Consider the following 18,479-nt stretch of genomic DNA (forward strand, 5'->3'; position numbering starts at 1 on the left):
AAACTCATTTTTCCTTATATTTTCCTTCTCTATTAAATACTATCAACAATAAAAAATTTTTTTAATATTACTAAAAAATTAATAAAAATTAAATATAGTAATGCGTAAAATAAAATTTTTACTTATAAATTTGGAATATTTTTACTTTTTTCCACTTTTAAAGATAATCAAATATAAAAATATAAATTTTTTAATATTTTTATTTTTATAAAATTTTTCAAATTCCAAACAGAGCATTAAGAAAAGGTCCTAATTATCACAAGAATACCTACTAGGGTATGCATATGTTTAACCCCCAGAGGGTTTGGACTACAGCATATCAAAGGCAGTCTGCTTCTCACAAGTTCCAGACGCGAGAGTACTCTCATGGTGCCATGAAGTTTTGAGATTTGATTTGAGCCTATGAATTTTTAACAATTTTGTATCACATTTTACTCAAATTCACAATGCCAAATCTATTGCTGGAAGTCGCTGCTCCCAAATGGAATTAAAGAAGTTTCTTCACACCCACTTAACAAGACAGGAATATATATATATATAGATATATATGCATCTTGCACTTTACACGAGTGCAGAGGAACTGTTCACAAATGAAAAACTTCCCACCCACCCCTAACCCTTCATGGAACCCAAGCCAAATTTGACTCGAATGTAAATGGGATTGGGTCAGGGCTTTTTTAGTACAGATAAGAATGACAATTAGTGACTTACATGATCAGTTTCAAGATCATTCACCATAAAGTTATCACAATCTCACATCCATTTCACAGCAATAACATAAACTAATTATCCAAAAAAAAAGACGTAGAAAGCTTGTAAAAAATTGACTCTTTCCAAAGAAAAAATGGGACACATTGCAAAAGAAAAGGTACAGCAATTGCTCGCTCACAACAGTTACAACTGCAAATTGCATTGCATTCCTTTACCTGGCATAGCACCAACTACAGAGGTAGATCAGGTTCAGGCCCTTTTGCAAGAGAGGTGGCTCAGGTTCTAACTCTTCTGCAAATAACAGTGATGTCTCGTAAGGAGTTACGTTGGGCTTGTATAGTTGTCGAAAATATTTTTACATATTCTTTTTTTTAGTTGAACCTTCATTTCTAAGTTTCTGTTTCGATGGAAAATTTTAAAAACATAAAGAAAACATTGTTTGTCAAACATGAAAATTATATTGTTTAAGTAAAATAAGATAGAATAAAAGTAGTTCCGAGGTGGTATTTCGGAATGATGGCAGTGTATCATGGTGGCAGGTGGTGGTGGAGGCAACCGCAGTGCCCAAGGGTGATGATGGTGATGACAACGACGCAAAGCTGTGTTTGTGGTGGTGGCAGGAACACTGGCAGCAGTGATTGTGGTGACGACAGCAGCGGTGACATTGACAATGGCTACGATGACAAGCAGCGGAGGAAGCGATGCCAGGTGATGGCAGTGAAGGAGAGGGGTGGTGGCACAACAATGACAACACCAGTGACTCGTGGTGATGACTCCAACAACAGGTGGTGGTGGCATATGGTAATGGTGTTGGTACTCTATGGCCCAGTGGCCTCAGTTCCTAGTCTTATTTAATGATAGAAAGCTAGACATAGGAACTAATCACACATGTAGACAATATTTTCAATTTGCATCAAGAGGCCATGGCTTCCATTAACTCCATTAACCAAGACAAATGCTTGGGGCAATGGTCTGTCCGAAAAACACAAAATCTACTCGCTGGACATACATCCTCCATGAGCAGCTCTCCATTTGTATGATAGACGCTCTATAAGCAGTCATCCAGAACTGTTCATATACTCTCCTATATCATCTAATCAGGCATTGCACAGGAGGCATATGCTGACATATTTTGAGAACCTAGGTGCATCATGTTCCTCTTTTATTGGACACTAGGGAAGTGGTATATCCATATTTTCAGGGTTGTACAAACTGCGAAGAGATAATGAAATGGATCATTTTTTTGTCAACCTCCTTTAGTTAAAAAAATAAAAAATTCGACTCGCTGGACATAACATCCTCCATGAGCAGCTCTCCATTTCTATGATAGACGCTCTATAAGCAGCCCTCCAGAACTGTAGTTCATATACTCTCCTATATCATCTAATCAGGCATTGCACAAGAGGCATATGCTGACATTTTGAGAACCTAGGCGCATCGTGTTCCTCTTTTATTGGACACTAGGAAAGTGGTATATCCATATTTTCAGGGTTGTACAAACTGCGAGGAGATAATGAAATGGAACATTCTTTTTTTTTACTTCAGTTGACCTGTCAAGAGACAGCACTCACCGTCTCATGATCATGTCCATGGCCCTTTGTCAATCCCAACAAGAAACTTAAAGATTTTGTGATCAATAAGAAATTAACAATAGAAAATAAATGAATAAGTCCAAGAAAATTTTAAGGGGAAGACAGAAGAGGAGGATGAGGGCAATAAGTGTAGTTAGAGGCATCCATTGTGAGCACAATTAAAGAAACTTCACCAATAGAATGAAACTGAGAAGGAAAGCAACCTTAAATATTCAAAAGAGAAACAGAGGGCAATAGTCATTTGACGGGGAAAGAGTTAAGGTTCAACCTGTGTCTTTTTGGAGCATAGTTTGCAAGCAACTAAGGGAAAGTTCTACTTGTCACCAGAATAGCTACTGGGGTATCACTTTGTCTACTCTAGAAGGTTTGTATATATGCACATGTTATGTAGTAAACTGGACCACTGGGCTACTGGCAGTGGCTGATGCTGATGCAGATTGCAGACTTTCGATCAGCAGGGGATAGGGGGCTACCATAAGCAAAAGCCATGGTTCCATAACTTTCATCAGTAGTTACGAATCTGGATAGATATTGGTACTTATGGCTAGTTAAAGTGAGAATTTATATTTATGCAACTGCCAATTAAAATAGGATTTGTGAAAATAGAAGAAAATATTTAAAAAATTACATATACTTGAAAACTGCATTAGTTTAATAAATATATATATAGTAAAAATAATGCACCTTTTTTTTTTCAACTTAACCCCATGGAGGCAACTTAAGGGTGCATTTTTAAAAAACAGCTATACATACACGTGTGTGTGTGTGTGTGTGTGTGTGAATGGGATTTTGGTCATTTGAGCATGATCTAACTCAACTTTGACCCAATTGAGCATGTCTAGCATATTTTTCACTATAGCAAGAGTATTACAACTGACTCCATTGAGTTCCCAACATAGAACCCAACAATTACACCTACTTGTTTGACACTATACTTCAATTCTGCCCTCCAAAAAGGAAAAATGGCTCTGTCATTCCATCTACCAAAACAACTAGAAATGTTTCCAAAAAAAAAAATAGGAATGGCGGGCCGACATTCTGAGTGGCTTGAAAAGCAGAAATGCGCTTCAAGGAGTCTAGCTTTCCTCCTGGATTCTGCCTTTGGAGAGTTAAGGGAACCAAGCACACATTGATTTGATCACACTACAGAAGGTATTCTCTAACTCAGAACTCGGGCGCGGAACAGCTTGCAAAAACAGTTATTGCGCCACCATATACTCAATGAGTCGCATAGTTGCTCCATTCCTGCCTCCCCCTCAAAGCGCTCACTACCAATCTGGGTTTGATAGATCTTATTTTTCTATGTATTCTATGGAGGGGAAAAATCAATTCCAAGGCATACAGCATACAAAGAGTTCACATTTTTTTTATCTCTAAAGATTGGGTGTCCTAAGCATCCAACAGCTATACTGTACACACTGTTCAGTGGGCTTGCTCTAAATAATCCTTCTTTTAGTTTGCCAGATCATTGCCAATGTAATCATAAAAACCTAATTTTGTTTTTCAAGAATTTTAGAGCAAACTTCCAATAAACTTTGATTTTTGATCAGCCCATCGCCAACTCTTTTTATTATCTTTCTCGTTGGAAGTATCCCTCATCCATTAAGAACAAGTGGGGCCAAATAATTCACAATGTGCATGGTCACTGACACGATCCGCTTCTCACAATTTCCAAATGCAAGTTTGAGAAAGCAAAAATAAAAACTCATGTTGCCTTTGAGAGAATGGAGTTCATCCATTGGATTGAAATTGTAGGGTTTTTGATAAATTTTAATATAATTATACATTAATTTTATCCAAACTCACACAATATCAAATCCATAGCTAAAACCCCACGCTCCCAAATGCAATGTTAGATTAGTTTCTTTCCATCCACTGTCAACAAGATGAAGAAAAAAAAATGCAAACTGCACCTTATTGGTGCAAGGAAACTTTTATCTCAAAGGAAAACCTTTTGTAGAACAAAAGCCAAACAAGACCCAAACAAAAATCATTCTGGAACAAAGTTTCTCATAGAAATAATAATGATGGCAAGTAGTCATTTAGTTTCAAGTTCATTTACACTGTAAAACTACCACAATCTCAAATTAGTAATACCATGGACCCAACCAAGGGTACCAAATATCCAAGGCTTCAGAGTTTTGTCCAATCATGGTTTCAGAGCTTACTGATGATCACTCAAAATAGAACATCAGGAAAATGGAATCAATCTTTCACCCTGAAACTTGGAAGCAGATCTCCAAAATATACATCCCAATCACCTTCACAGAAGATGGATGGTGCTGGATCCACAAGAAGGATGGCAGATTCACTGTAAAACCTGCATACCTGACAGACCAATCATGTAGATTTAACTCAGTTGGGGCAGATTGAAAATTTTGGAATAAACTGTGGAAGCTTAGAATCAATTGCAGACTCAAACTCATGCTATGGAAAAAGTTGCTTCCAATTCACTGCCAGTAAGAGGAACTTTAGCAGAGAGCATTCATATCAATGACCACAATTGCCCTCTATGCAATTGGGAAAAAGAATCCTGTTCCCACTTTTTTCTCAACTATCAATTAGCCAAGATGATCTGGTTTGCCCGGTGAGGTGTTAAAGTGGATAACTGGAGAATTTTTTTTTTCTTTTTTTTATATGGAAAAAGAAATTCATTAGATAGAATAAGAATGTACAATAAGGAGAAGAGGCATCTCCTTAACAAAGTCTGGGAAACACCAGGTAAAATAAGAAAATCAAAAAGTGTGAAAAACAGCCCAAGGAATTCAGCACAGCCTAAGAAGTCAACAGAGAATGCCAATCCAGCTGAATATCTAAGAAGCATATCCCCTTGAAATGGATGCATCACATCCTTCAACCAGACCTCCTTTTGAGGAAGCAATATCTAAATGGATATAAGCTCCCTTTATTTGTTGCTATTCTTTTCTCAGTTATTTGGGAAACCAGAAACCGTAGATTTTCTTATGATGAGGAGATATCCCTAGATTTGTGCCTAGTCTAACAGTCTTGGGGCCAACGTTGGTGAGGTATTATCCGCTTTGGCTCACTGGCCTCACAAGTTTCTCCTACAAAAGGCGTCTCACACAGTTGGAGTTCAATCCATCCTTACAAGCCTATGATTTCCCTAGTACACATTCGATGTGTGACCATGACAGGCTCTCTCATCTGATCTCCAACCCCCTCGTTTGAGTAGCTTACACCTCTGCATAAGATCCATCCACATGATAGTACCCCTAGGGTGATACCAAATGTAGCGGCCTTGGGCCCAACTCCAGAATGGTATTATCCACTTTGGCCCATTGATCTCATGAGTTTGTCCTATAAAACGTGTCTCACATAGTTGGAGCCCAAATCATCCTCATAAGCCTAAGATTTCCCTAGTACGCATCTGATATGGGATCGTGACACCTAGGCATGATCACTAAACACTTCACAGAACATTCCATATCTAACATCCCTTGTAGATCAGTTTGAAGGAAAGGTAGATACCAAACTGTTTTGGACTCCCTCCTTGTAGGGTTGTGTTAAAGTAAATTTTCATATCCTTCAATCATTCTTAGCTTCGTAGCCTGTGTAGCAAGACATGACAGAGAAGATTTCAACCATCGCTAGAACAAAATGGGTTTATAGCGGACATTGTGGAGCAAGGTGAAGCCCTAGCCAGCGTACTGGCAACATCTCTGATTTTTTAGAACTGGTTGAAGGTGGTTATGGATGGAGAGACCTAGGTAATTTGTTAACAGTCTGGATGGAAAGGGCAAGGTGAACTACAAATCTATCCTGTTATTTAACATACAATTAGATCACTCCCATCATCTCCAGCTATTAACCTGTAAGCTTTTTGGCTGTACCCAGGTTGGCTAATTCCTTGGCACAAGGTTTAGCTAAGTTTGCTCCAAGAGCTGATAGGGAGGAGCTGTCTCACTAGATCTTGGTTTCCAGGCTCTTTGTTAGTCTCATCCTTTTGGCTGTCTTGTTTGTCTTTTCTGTTCTTGGTTATTTTGGTTTCCTTCAGTTTTTCTGTCTTGTTATGTTTTTCGCAGTCCTTCGGTTGTTTTGTTCATTTTTCATATGCTGTGTTATCTCACCAAGCCAAAAAAAAAATACCATGAACTAGTTATCAGGAAAAAAATCCTACAAATTTGGCTCTTTCAAAGACAAAATGTAACCCATCTTCCAGACACATCTGTTCCTCTTCATCTCATTTGAATTTTCAAATTTTCAGCCCACCAATATTAAGAAATTAACAATTCTCATTTTTCCAGACAGTCTGCTCCCTTTCATTTCATTTTCTCTCTTCAAATTCCCAGTCCACAAGACCAAGAAATTAACAATTATGGTTTATGCTTTATGGCCTCAGAATCTGAGTGTCAAGCCATATATTCCTTTATCATTATAACAGCAATTCACTCCCTAATAGTCTTCTGAAAAGACAATCTGTATGCCTAAAATTCAAAACAGTATTAGCACACTTGGCAAAACTAATAAGATGCAAAAGAATGCTATTAACAATTAAAAATAATGATAACTCGTACTAGTTGTTTGATTGAAGAAGTTTTTTTAAGGATTTCCACGTCTCCGAATCAGTAATCTTTGATGCTCACATTTGGCTCATTCCTGGAACCTTACATCAAGGATTCTTGGAACCCATTATGCTCACAGAACATTCCCATCTATTAATCCCTTCATCCAGATTCCCACGGGAATGGCGTCCTATTCCTGGACATGCCAAATGCCCAGTTAATTCAAGTTAGTTCTTAATTCACAATTATATACTATAATCATTCCTCATTCTCAATTTAGCTTTAAATTAGCTAAAATAAACTCCACGGTACCAGAGAAACATTAGTATCTACCAAGATCTGCATCAACGATGCTGAAATAACGTCAGCAGACAGAATACGGCATTTATTGCAGGTAGAAACTGGAAGCATATTATTAGAAAATGATACAAAAGATATAATAAACAAATAACAAAATCCCAACTAAAATGGGGTCGCATGCAGTCATTATTCTCACAAAGAATACACAATATGTACCCCAAAAAGAACAAAAATAACTGGGGAAAAAACATCACAAATACATCAAAGAACAAAAATATACCTGAGGACTATAAAAAGTCATAGGCCTCATCCATCCCAGTATGCAAACTATTAGGAGACCCCAATATGTCTTGTAAACAGTAATTATCTATTGTTCCAAACTTCTCGAGCAACCCCTCGAAAAACCCATCATCGGAACAATTTGCCGCCGATTCAGCTTCCTTCGCCGGCTGATCTTCCTCCTCCTCCTCTTCATCTTCCTTCATCTTCTCGTCCTCTTCTGCCACCGCCGGCATATGCCCCTCGAACAACGCCATGTGCCCGAACAACTTGTCCTTGCGCGAGAAGCTCGTGCCGCACGAGCACCGCCACTTGGACTCCCCGCAGTGCTTCAAATGGATCTTGAGGTCAGCCAGAACGGAAAAGCTCTTCTTGTGGCACCGATTGCACGAGTACATCTTAGGGCAATGGCTTCTCTTGAAGTGATTCTTCACGCAAATCACTGATTTCAATGGCCTAAATTTTTTGTGTGATTTGTTGCGATTGCAGCCCTGGAACGGGCACGAGAACCTCGTCTTCTTAGTCTCAGCGCAGCTCGGCGGCTTCGCGAGCGCTTCTGGGGTTTTGAACTGATTTCCATGGGCGCGCATATGCATTCTCAAATTGGCATCTCGCTTAAACCCCTTTCCGCAGATCTCGCAGAAGTGGATGTGCTCGGCGAGCAACTCCACAGCGTCGAGCTCCACGATCTCGCACTGATCGTCACCGTCCATCTCATCAACCGCCTCCTCGTCGACCGCCTCGCCTTTCATCGGAATCTTTGTATCAGGAGCGCTGATTCCGTCGACCAGCCGTTGATTAGCAGGGGCCTTGACTGGATCATACACGCCCGGTGCTCCCGGAGCCTGAGTGCAGGCGAGTAAAGCTGCGCCGTTGACGATGATTTGGTGAATGGCAGAGACGAGCTCCGAGGACACCATTTGCATCTGATCGCTGCCAAGCAGTGTGTTGCTGTTGACCGAGTCCGATAGAAATCGCTGAAGATCATCCATTCTATCCCGAACCATCGAAAGGTTGAGCAGAGGCACGCGAGGGTCGGCGGCCTGCCTAGAACAGTCGCCTCCCGCCGGGAACTGCCGTGGCTCGCCGGAGTCAGACATCGTGGCTCGCAAAATGGGGAATGTACGAGTAGGATTTCGCGATCGCGAGTGATACCCAACCGTATATGATAACACTCCGTCGGCATTGACTTGGCGGACTGAAAAAGCCAAAGTTCCCGCACGCGTCTCTACACGTGGCAGTTGGAAAATAGCTCCTGAGCCTTGAACACATAGGAGTACCCCACTGGCGGCGGTGACCATCGAGGAATCGTGGCCGTTGGATTTCGGCGTCATGGAAATGTAACGGTCACGGCTGCCGGTGCAGCCGTTATGGTGGACCTCACACACACGGAGTGTTGGGTAGTTAAATGGTGGGAAGGGAGGAGGAAGGGACTCTCAGAGTCAACCAATGACCATGTCCAATTTTGAAGAGCTGTCCATTAGAAGGCTTGTATACTATAATGAATAATGTTGGGGTGCTTATGTAGAAGACCCCCTTTGTTTTAGTCATGGGAATGGCGCCCCCGCGTTCAATGCAATTAAAATTTTTTTATGTTAGGGTTAGTCGTGGGGATTTGCAATGGCATATTTTTTTATTCTTGAGAAATTTGAACTTTGTGCCTCCCAAATTATGAGTTTTTTTTTTTCATTTTATTATTAAATTAAAAAAAATATTAAATAATACTCTATTTAGATAAAAAAATTCAATCTAACGCTCACGCGTGGCAGAAATCTCGCAAGATAGTCCTGCGAGATTTTCCTCGAAAATGGCACGGAGTATGACACGCGGAAAATCTCGCAAGTCCATCCTGCGAGATTCGCTTCATCTACCCTTGCCCCGTTCATTTCACTCGCAAGCCTTCAGATGACTGTTTGCAAAGGGAGAGGACAATAGGAGATTGCAAGTGACCATTTGGGAGATTACGGGTGACCGTTCGAAGGCAAGGAAAGCTATTTAAAGGAAAAAATGGAGTAGGTATTTTTTATTTACCGTAAAGCAAAAGCGCAAATCATTGAGTTTCATTGATTTCACTTACTGAGTTTGAATTTGTTGTATTGAGTTTGATTTGTTTCATAACTTAGTTTGGATTTTTTGGGTTCATAGCTGCATTTGCACGAAGGTTAGTTTTAATTTATTTTCTTTTTTTTTTTTTTTTTTTTATCATGTTCTGTGCCTGTGCAATTTACTGGTCACATACATTTTATTTTTTTTATCACTTGATTTGGAGATTATTTTTATTTAAATAATCAATGTTTCTTTTCTTGGATTGTTGGAAACCATGTAAATCAATACTTTAATTAAATGTATATCATAGTGTGTGAAGAAATCATAATACTAAGAAAATATTTTCTAATAATTACTAAGTGTACAATATTATGAAATTGAAACATTAATTTTACTTTGCCATACTAAAGTAAAAGAATAAATTAATGATATTATGTATAGAAGACCACATGGCAATAATGATATAATATCAATTGTATTCAATGTCAATATCACATGGTTAGTTAATAGATGGCAACCCTTTAGAAACAACATAAATTGACTATAGGAAAAGAGAAATTTGTACAATTTGTGAAGATTGATAATTGTAAATGAGGACAAAAAGAAATCATTGATGGCCCAAAAAAATTTAGAAAAAAAAAAATGACATAGTTGTAAAAGTAAAATCGTCCTCTTAGGAGATGACACGATAAAAGTTTGAAAGTAATGAGTCGTGATAGTAGTAAAACAAATTGTTCTTAGTTATTATTGAATAGTGAGAGGCATGACCTATAATGTTAAATGGAGAAAATTTTTTTTCAAAAAAGGAAAAGAAAAAATTAATGCTCATGCAAACCTAAGTATAGGTCTAGCTTTTATTTAATCCAATTTTTATATATTTTTCCCTATTCAATATTGCTTTTATTTCTTAACTTGTGAAAATTAAATATCATAATTATACCTTTCCTCAATGAGGCCGGAGAGGATCAGGTAAGAAACTTTAATATGTGGATGGAGAGGATATTAGATGAGGGTGGAAAACCCGTGAAGACGTTTTTTGATCAAATCTCTCCTCATATGTGGACTGTTGGCCTTACAAGACTTAAGATCTTGTTATTGTTTTGATGCTAACAAACAAGTGGAATTTAACATATATGTGTGAGTGATATTATTTCAGAGCTCACATATGAGAAAGTAAGGTGAAATTGCTCACAAGGATCAAATAAAGCTTAAATGAGTCAAAACATGGATTTAAAGATGATATATTAAACCTTGAAGAATATGAGGTCATGTATGCCAAGGAATGTTTAAAGTCAAAAGAGCCAAAGAAAAGTAAAGTGAGAGAGCTCAAAAAATATTAAAGCTTGAAGATCAAGAAAGGGTCAAAGCAAGCATGAAGACTTGAGCGTTTAGAATGTTAGTGTCTTAGAAGTCTCATGTAAGTGCTTTAATGTTTAAAATATTATTTGAATATTTTGAAACTCTTAAATTAACTTCTTGGACCTAGATACCTTTTAAAATACCTGAAAAAAATTTTTATAAGGTTAAAAATTATTTTAAAAATGTTATAATCATTTTTGGAATGAAATACACCAAAAAGAGTTTTTCCAAATGTTGTTAGTTTTTATACATCCGCATTGAGCTGAATTGTTCTCTATCAAAATATCCTTATTTTAAAATATGTTCAACATGAAAGTTATAGGATTTTCTCTTAGCTTTCTTTTGAAACCAAGAAAACCTAATTTAGAGTTTTACACAAAAAGTTATGATCAAAACACTCAAGTGGGGTCACAGTTGGCAGTCATCTGAAAACTGTTCACAAGAGGAACTTCAGCTGTCTGAACAGCACAAAGAATGACCTCACACGTCTAAAGAATAAGCTTAGACGTCTGAAGATTTTCTGGGACAGAACTGAAATAGGCAGTAGTTGTTCATACGTCTGAACCCGGCACTTCAAACATCTGAACTCGACATTTCAGACGTCTGAACCTTCTCTTCAGACATTTGAACACTGTTCAACGGGCAATTTTTTTTTAAATCTAATATTTTAAAAATAGCAGTTTGGGCTCCAAAATTTCTAACAACTTGGGAAACTCTCTAAGGAAACTTTTGTAACATGGAAACAAGCTTGAAAGCCTATAAAAACATGGTTTTGAAAATCAAAACACACCATGAATTGAAAAATCTGTTTTGAGAAGCTGAAAGCAACCTTGTTCTTCCAAAGTTCTTTTGCTCACTCATTGCAAAACTCTTTTGCCGAGATATTCTGAAGTGCTAATCCTTCCTTCTCTGAATTCCTACTACTAATCCTCATCTAAGAAGGATGTTGGTAAATTCTACACTTACGCTTCATTATATTTTATATTGATATTTTACATTCAAGTATATAGTGCTGAAATTGTATTAACTTGCTCTTTGAGAGAGTATACTTGTACGCAGATCTTATATTGTGTTTCTTATAGTTCTTTAACGTTCCAAGGATCATTTGGATCGTTGGCTAAGCAAGGGGACGTTGCTCAGAGAGGCGGGCTCTAGCCTAATTAAGGAGTGACCGAACGAGGGGACATCGTTTGGAGAGGCGGGCCCTAGCCTAGTGAAGGAGTGTTTGAGCGTGGGGTATTGCTTGTAAAGGTTTTATTCCACCCGTCAACGGGACAGGTTTAGTGAATCCTTTGGTGGTTTGTCAAAGGCGAGGACATAGGCTGGATATAAGCCGAACCTCGTAAAAATCTTCGTCTCACTCTCTCTTTCCCTATTCTTTATTTTCAGTTCATATACAACTACGTGGATGTTTTAAATATCTAAATTATACATACTACGCATATTTGGAAATTAAGTAAACTTGAAGTCCAATTTTGATTTGGGTTGCGATATTCGAAAGGGAGTACGTTGGTCACACCATATCTTGTGAAAACCATACGGAAGTATGTTACTTGGTTAACATCCTAAAGAAAACTTTACTAACAGTTTATTTGAATTCTAAATATTTGGAAAGAGTGATTGAATTCATTTATATAGGGCTTTACATCAACAAGCATAAATTCTCATTCACTACAGGGCTTGGTCCAAAATTGGCTAATATCTACAAACAACCATTTTGAGTTTTTTATATTACATAAGTGTTGTGTATTGGCTTATTTGTTTGCTTTCTATTATAGTTGATTGGTTTGGTTGAATGATTGGATGTTTGTATGGTTAAGGATTAAATAAAGAAACTAAGTTCTTGAGTGCTTAACAAATTAAACAAATAAGTCACGAATTGGTTAAAAGAAATAAAATAAGTTTAAGAATTCTAAAAAGGAATTAAAAAAAAATTTTAAAAGCCAATTCATCCCCCTCCCCCCCTCTCGGGAAGCTATTCCTAATTTCACGGACTCAATGCCACGATGGTGGCATAAGGTATGGGAACATGATGACTAATCTCGTGAAATGTTTCAACACCGTCCTAAAGGGCGCTCATAGCCTCCAAATCACGGCCTTTGTGCAACTGACATTTTATCGCGTTGCACATTATTTCAACAGCCGATGGGAGGCTACTCGTAACGCAATATCGGGAGGAAATGCATTCACTCCTCATATATTGCTAGCGATGGTAAGAATGAAGTTGAAGGCGACCGGACATCACGTCACAATGTTCAACCAGTTTAGGGGTACTTTTAGCATCACAATGGCACAGTTGGGACCCCATAAAGGAAACAACGTCCAAATTTTGAGCATTCAGAATAGGCGCAAGGGAAGTGGCAAGCGTTACACTTTCCATGCTCCCACCTTCTCACTGCATGTGCAAAGATACGACTGAATGCTATGCAGTACGTTAAGTCATGTTGGAGCACTACCGAACACAATGTGACATATGCGGTGAATTTTCACCCTATTATGCATAAGGAGTACTGGCCAGCATCCTCGTTGCTGACTATATAGGTAAATCCTGCATATGCTCGACATAAAGGTTGTCCTAGGAGCTCTTGTATCCACAATGACATGGACGTAAGGGAAGGTAGGAAGAGGAGCACGTACAACATATGTCATCAAGAAGGACATAACCGCATAAGGTATCCGAGAAGGACCCAACCCGAAGATGCAACTAGACCGTCGCATTGACTTCCTAGGTAGTTTGGGACTCATAGTACACTTCTTTTGTGTATATTTATTGTAATGCGATGGTGCATTTTGTAGGATTGATCCAGGGCCGTCTGATCCGAGTATATTGACGATGGCCGATAATCACCGAGCTAGCTGAGCGTGGGCTGATGGGTATGCCAACCCCTTGTTCTGCAGAGGGGGTACGTAGTTTGTGGAGCACTGGTTGGAGGCAGATGACCACATCATCTGCTTGATACGCGATGCAAGATTTTATGGTATTTATCGGATTGCCCATATCCAACTGGATTGGCATCTCGTCACAGCTTCGGTGGAGCGATGGAGACCTGAGATGCACATGTTCCACCTATCTCATGGGGAGGCAATCGTCACACTCCAAAATGTGGCCGTTTTGTTTGGGCTGCTGATTGATGGGCGACCCGTCACTCGTCGTACTGTCAGGCCAATAGAGAGACCTACAAACCATCGGGGACGACTCGCCCTTGCGTACTTTGTGCGAGTGTTTGTTAGGAGTCATGCCACCTGAAAGCGAGTTAGTTGGTGCACATATCCATATGCGATTTCTTAAGGGGGATGTGTTTCATCAACTCCGACCAGATGCAAATGCATAGACTGCATGCCACGTACAAGCCCACCTATTGCGTTTGATATGTGGGGTGATATTTTGTGGCGTTTTGGGGGAGTTACGCACATATGATGTTCCTTTCACTCCTTGTGGACTTGGGAGCGTGTCGCTCATACAGTTGGGGATCCGCGGCTTTGGCGTGGCTATACAAGGAAATGTGTCGCGCTGCTCACCACTCAAAGACATAGATTGCCGGCCCACTTCACCTACTATAGGTTTGGGCCTGGGAGAGATTTTCGTCCTTGGCTCCTACGCGGCGAGGTTTCCTGTAGATTCAGAGGGGCTAGGACAGTCATCCATTCGACCCACTCCCACTCGCACACCGGTTAGTACCAACATCATCTATCACTCCCCATTCATTCTATAAGTACTACAAATACTAATTCGTAGTACTTACTAGTCATTACATTTGAAAACTTACGTTTCATCTTATACAGATAGAGGGACGACTTGAGGGCACCGACAGTTGCGCTACACACATTGCCCTGGTACAGGTTTGAGTTGGACATGCACCAGGAGCATGAGGTATAATCCAATTAAAGTATAGCACATAATACTCTCTTTCTTTCTTTCAGTTATTAGTTGGCTTAACTTTTGTTTATGTTTAAGTGCAGTTCCTATGGAGGCCCTACACGACTGAGATTCTTGCCGACCTTCCAACTGACTATGTAGTCAGGAGTGACTTGTGGGTAGCCCGAGTGCTACTTATATGCTTTCATATTATCAAGCGATATCTCCCCGACTGAGTCATGCGGTAATTCGGGTATCGACAGGGCATTCCCGATCACATTATGACGTTGGGGGTAGATATAGTTGGGGATGACCTCCATGGCATGGATGGACGTGGTCGAGGGGTCACGGACTGGATGACTACACACACGATTTTTGTTACTGTGTGGGAGCATCGGCGAGATTACATCATAGAAGGAGTGGCGGAGGACAGTCCGATGTGTCTGAATGACCCATACTTCACTTGGTATAGGTCTATCACACGCCGCTTCATCGACAAGACTGTTGCTGTATATTTGAGACTTGTAAGAAGACTTTGACCCACAATTTCTTTTCTTATGTATACATTACCATTTGCATGGGTTAACCAAATATTTTCATATCCTGCAGGCTGACATAGTATATGAGGCAAATCAAATCTCGTCAAATCCTACTATCCACCGATTTATGAGTGCTGCATTGGACGTTGTCCACCAGGACAGTCGACGGATCCCAGCTACTCGACCTAATGTACCAGCACGAGGAGGTCAACCAACTCCAGTACGAGGAGGACGACATGCCTCTTCTAGTTGTCCAGTGAGTCTCATCTCCTCGCCACCAGTTGTATAGGCGGAGTACGTATTCGGTCTGTTAGCACCGTATGCATCTTCCATTGCAGCTGATATTGTAGCACCATCTAGTAAATCGCTCGACGCCCCATCTGACTATGCTGCCACCCCATCGATGTCATTTTTATTGGACGACCTTTTCGATGGGGAGGAGGTCGATGCACCGACAATGCTGTCTCGTTCTCGTTTAGAGACATCATATCATTTCTCACCGTGTGTGCTTCACATGGATGATGACTATGCAGTACCTCTTAGAGGAGATGATCCACATCCAGGATGACGAAACAAGACACTTGATGCAGATGACCAGCAGGGAGAGGGCAAACACAGACGGTACCCACGTGAGAATTCTTCTGCATTAGTTTGGTGAAAATAGGAATGTTGATATATGTCTAAGGGTTCGTCAAAATCTGCAAGTGTAGTGGAGGAAGACTCAGAATGTAGTGATAGAGATATGCTACGTGTTTTATTGGGTTCATACTGTCGCACGGGTGATTCTTGGATCTTAGATACCAGATGCTTTTATCCTATAAAATGGTTTGACATCTACAGGTCAGTTTATTCTGGTTGTATTTTGATGGAAACTGTTATTTCCTGCATAATATTTGTTATTGGAAATGTCAAAATCAGAATGTATGATGGTATTGTTAAAGCCATATGTGATGTAAAGCATGAATCAGATCTAAGGAAGAATATTATTTCTTTGGGTATTTTAGACTGTAATGGTTATTGTTACAAGTCTAAATGTGGAGAAGTGAAAGTGTGTGAAGGTAACTTGATAGTGATGAAAAGGGAAAAAGTAGTGGGAAATATCTATGTACTGCAAGGTGTTACAATTGTAAATGAAGTTACAACTATTGAATCTGAGTCAGGTATCCTGTGGCATATGAGATTAAAGCATATGGGTGACTACCTGTATTTAGATGTTTGGGAACCCATGATGATAGTTATCAGGGGATAGACATATGTATTTCATGGGATTATCATGAAGGGTCTTGGTGTACTTCATGCCGTGGCTGAGGCGGAGAACTAGACCAGAAGAGAGATTCTCAAGTCAAACATTGGGACTAAGTACTCTAGGTTCGTTCAAGGAGTTTTGTGAGCAGGGCAGGTTATATGCAGGGCTTGCAGGGTACTTCTTGGTGAAGTCAGTGAGTATGGTGCATTTCTCATGTGACCAACCGCCAAAGGTACTGTTAGATGAGAAAGTTGTAAGTGAATTGTGGGTAGGTTTTGTGGTAGACTACTCGGTTGTGAGTGGATGCCCACTGGTGCATTATTCTAGTGATGGAGGAGCTAGGCTTGGTGTGATGTTTGGACCATACACTTTTTTGAGGTATAAGAAAGGTGGGTACAAGCTAGGTGATCCTATGGCAAGGAAAGGGGTGATCGAGGGCATGAATTTTGGTGATAAAGTCATGGGGCAGTGTACTCAGGTAAAGGAAGAGAAATAAATGCCAAAAAATTGCAGTAGCAGCAATTAAGTTATTTGGGTGGAGTTAGGGACTCAGGGCAGAAATGCGGAGAGTTTTATTTTGGGTTAACAGTATCACGGTATGAATGGAAATGTGATGCAGGTGAAGCAACAGACTTAGGGAAGAGATGACATAGTTCATATTGTGGGGAGTTTTCAGCTCGGGGGACCAGAAGGATCACGGTGGGCTCATGTGTATTATCAAACCACTACTCAGGTGTGTGAGTTGGTGAGGCTTCTAGTTTGGAAGAGGGTGATAGGATGTCATTGAGTGATGTATATGTTGTGTGTGAATAACATGTTATTGGTTGGAAAAGGCTTTGATTGTTGGGAACTCTATTGAAATGGTTTGATATAAATGTGTTGGGTACGACCGAGATAGGTCTTGGTTTGTTGATTCGCATAGACAAAACTTCAAGGAAATTAGTGTTATCTCAGGGTGGTTTTGTGGACAAGGGTATTATCTCAGGGTGGCTTTATGGATTGAACCGCGAGGAAACTTTGTTTGCTGTCTCAAGGGGGTTCTGTGGAGAATCAATATGGAATGTCTACCGCTCAGTACTCAAGTAGGTGTTGTGATGTTCGAGATATGTCTAAGGTCCCCTATGATTGGGTAATGGGTGGTTTCAGCAAGCAACATAGTGAATTGTTGGTTGTTAATTTTTTTGAAGACTATGCAGGGGGCTTTGGTGATAGAAGGCTTGCAACAGTGTTTGTGTTTACTATTGTGGAAAGGTCTTGTTGGAAGCCAAGGGTAAAGTCTTCAAACGATGCATCTACAACTGTATCGAGGTTGATGGTAGAAGCTTAAGCTACTATCGCCAAGTTCAAGCGGCATTGTTTGGACTTGGTGCATGTCTCCAAATGCTAGAAAGGAGACAGTCCCAACCGAACGTTCTAAGTTCAAGGTGGAGCAATCATATATGTTTTTTGGGTTCGTTTAAAGGGCGTATAATCGCCAAGGTGGAGATTGTTGTTTATGGTGTGGCTCTTACACTTGTTGTTTCATAAACAAAGGAAGGAAGAAAGGCATAAGGGTGCAACACAGTAGTGACTCGTTGACGAGTGCTTTGTGCCCATCGACGAAGAGATACCGAGAGCAGGAAAATCTCAAACATTCAGTGAATCATTAACAAGTCGGCTCACTAGTCGATGAGTGGCCTTCTCTCTCTCGTCAACGAGTGCCCTGTGCTCGTTGACGAGTGCACCTGGGCTGCAAGCATTTTTTGAATTTTGAATGTAAATGGTATGACGATTGGGGATTCAGAGGGAAGCCTTTGAAGGCTTGTTATATATGTTCTTCTAGGCATATTGTGACAAGTAAGAGAATAAGAGAGGGATGAGAGAAGGAAAGAAGATCATTGAGTGTGTATCTTTGATTTTCATAGTGAAATCGCTTGCCTATTTGTAACGCCCCAACTTGGGTTTGTCAGGGAGCATTGCGTATCTTCTCCTCAGCTTGGATTAGACAACAGGGGGCGGGCCTTATTAGACTAATCACTGGCCCCATAG

General features: G+C 40.0%; 1 protein-coding gene across 3 annotated transcripts; it reads right to left on the reverse strand.

Annotated features, from left to right (window-relative positions):
• Positions 1–510: 510 nt before the first annotated feature.
• On the reverse strand, positions 511–8,912 carry LOC131159608 (protein SENSITIVE TO PROTON RHIZOTOXICITY 1-like). 3 transcript variants are annotated; one of them, XM_058114643.1, is made up of 2 exons: positions 7,407–8,912; positions 511–1,002 (listed from the first exon to the last, which is right to left on the reverse strand). In XM_058114643.1, exon 1 carries the CDS (start codon positions 8,737–8,739, stop codon positions 7,414–7,416), a length of 1,326 nt encoding a protein of 441 aa, XP_057970626.1. In that variant the 5' UTR covers positions 8,740–8,912; the 3' UTR covers positions 511–1,002; positions 7,407–7,413. The 3 variants fall into 3 exon arrangements, with proteins under 3 accessions (XP_057970626.1, XP_057970625.1, XP_057970627.1); XM_058114642.1 differs by lacking the exon at positions 511–1,002 and adding an exon at positions 4,297–4,631; XM_058114644.1 differs by lacking the exon at positions 511–1,002 and adding an exon at positions 6,642–7,022.
• Positions 8,913–18,479: the final 9,567 nt, after the last annotated feature.

Source organism: Malania oleifera, chromosome 7, assembly GCF_029873635.1.
Source record: "Malania oleifera isolate guangnan ecotype guangnan chromosome 7, ASM2987363v1, whole genome shotgun sequence".
Taxonomy (NCBI): Eukaryota; Viridiplantae; Streptophyta; class Magnoliopsida; order Santalales; family Ximeniaceae; genus Malania; species Malania oleifera.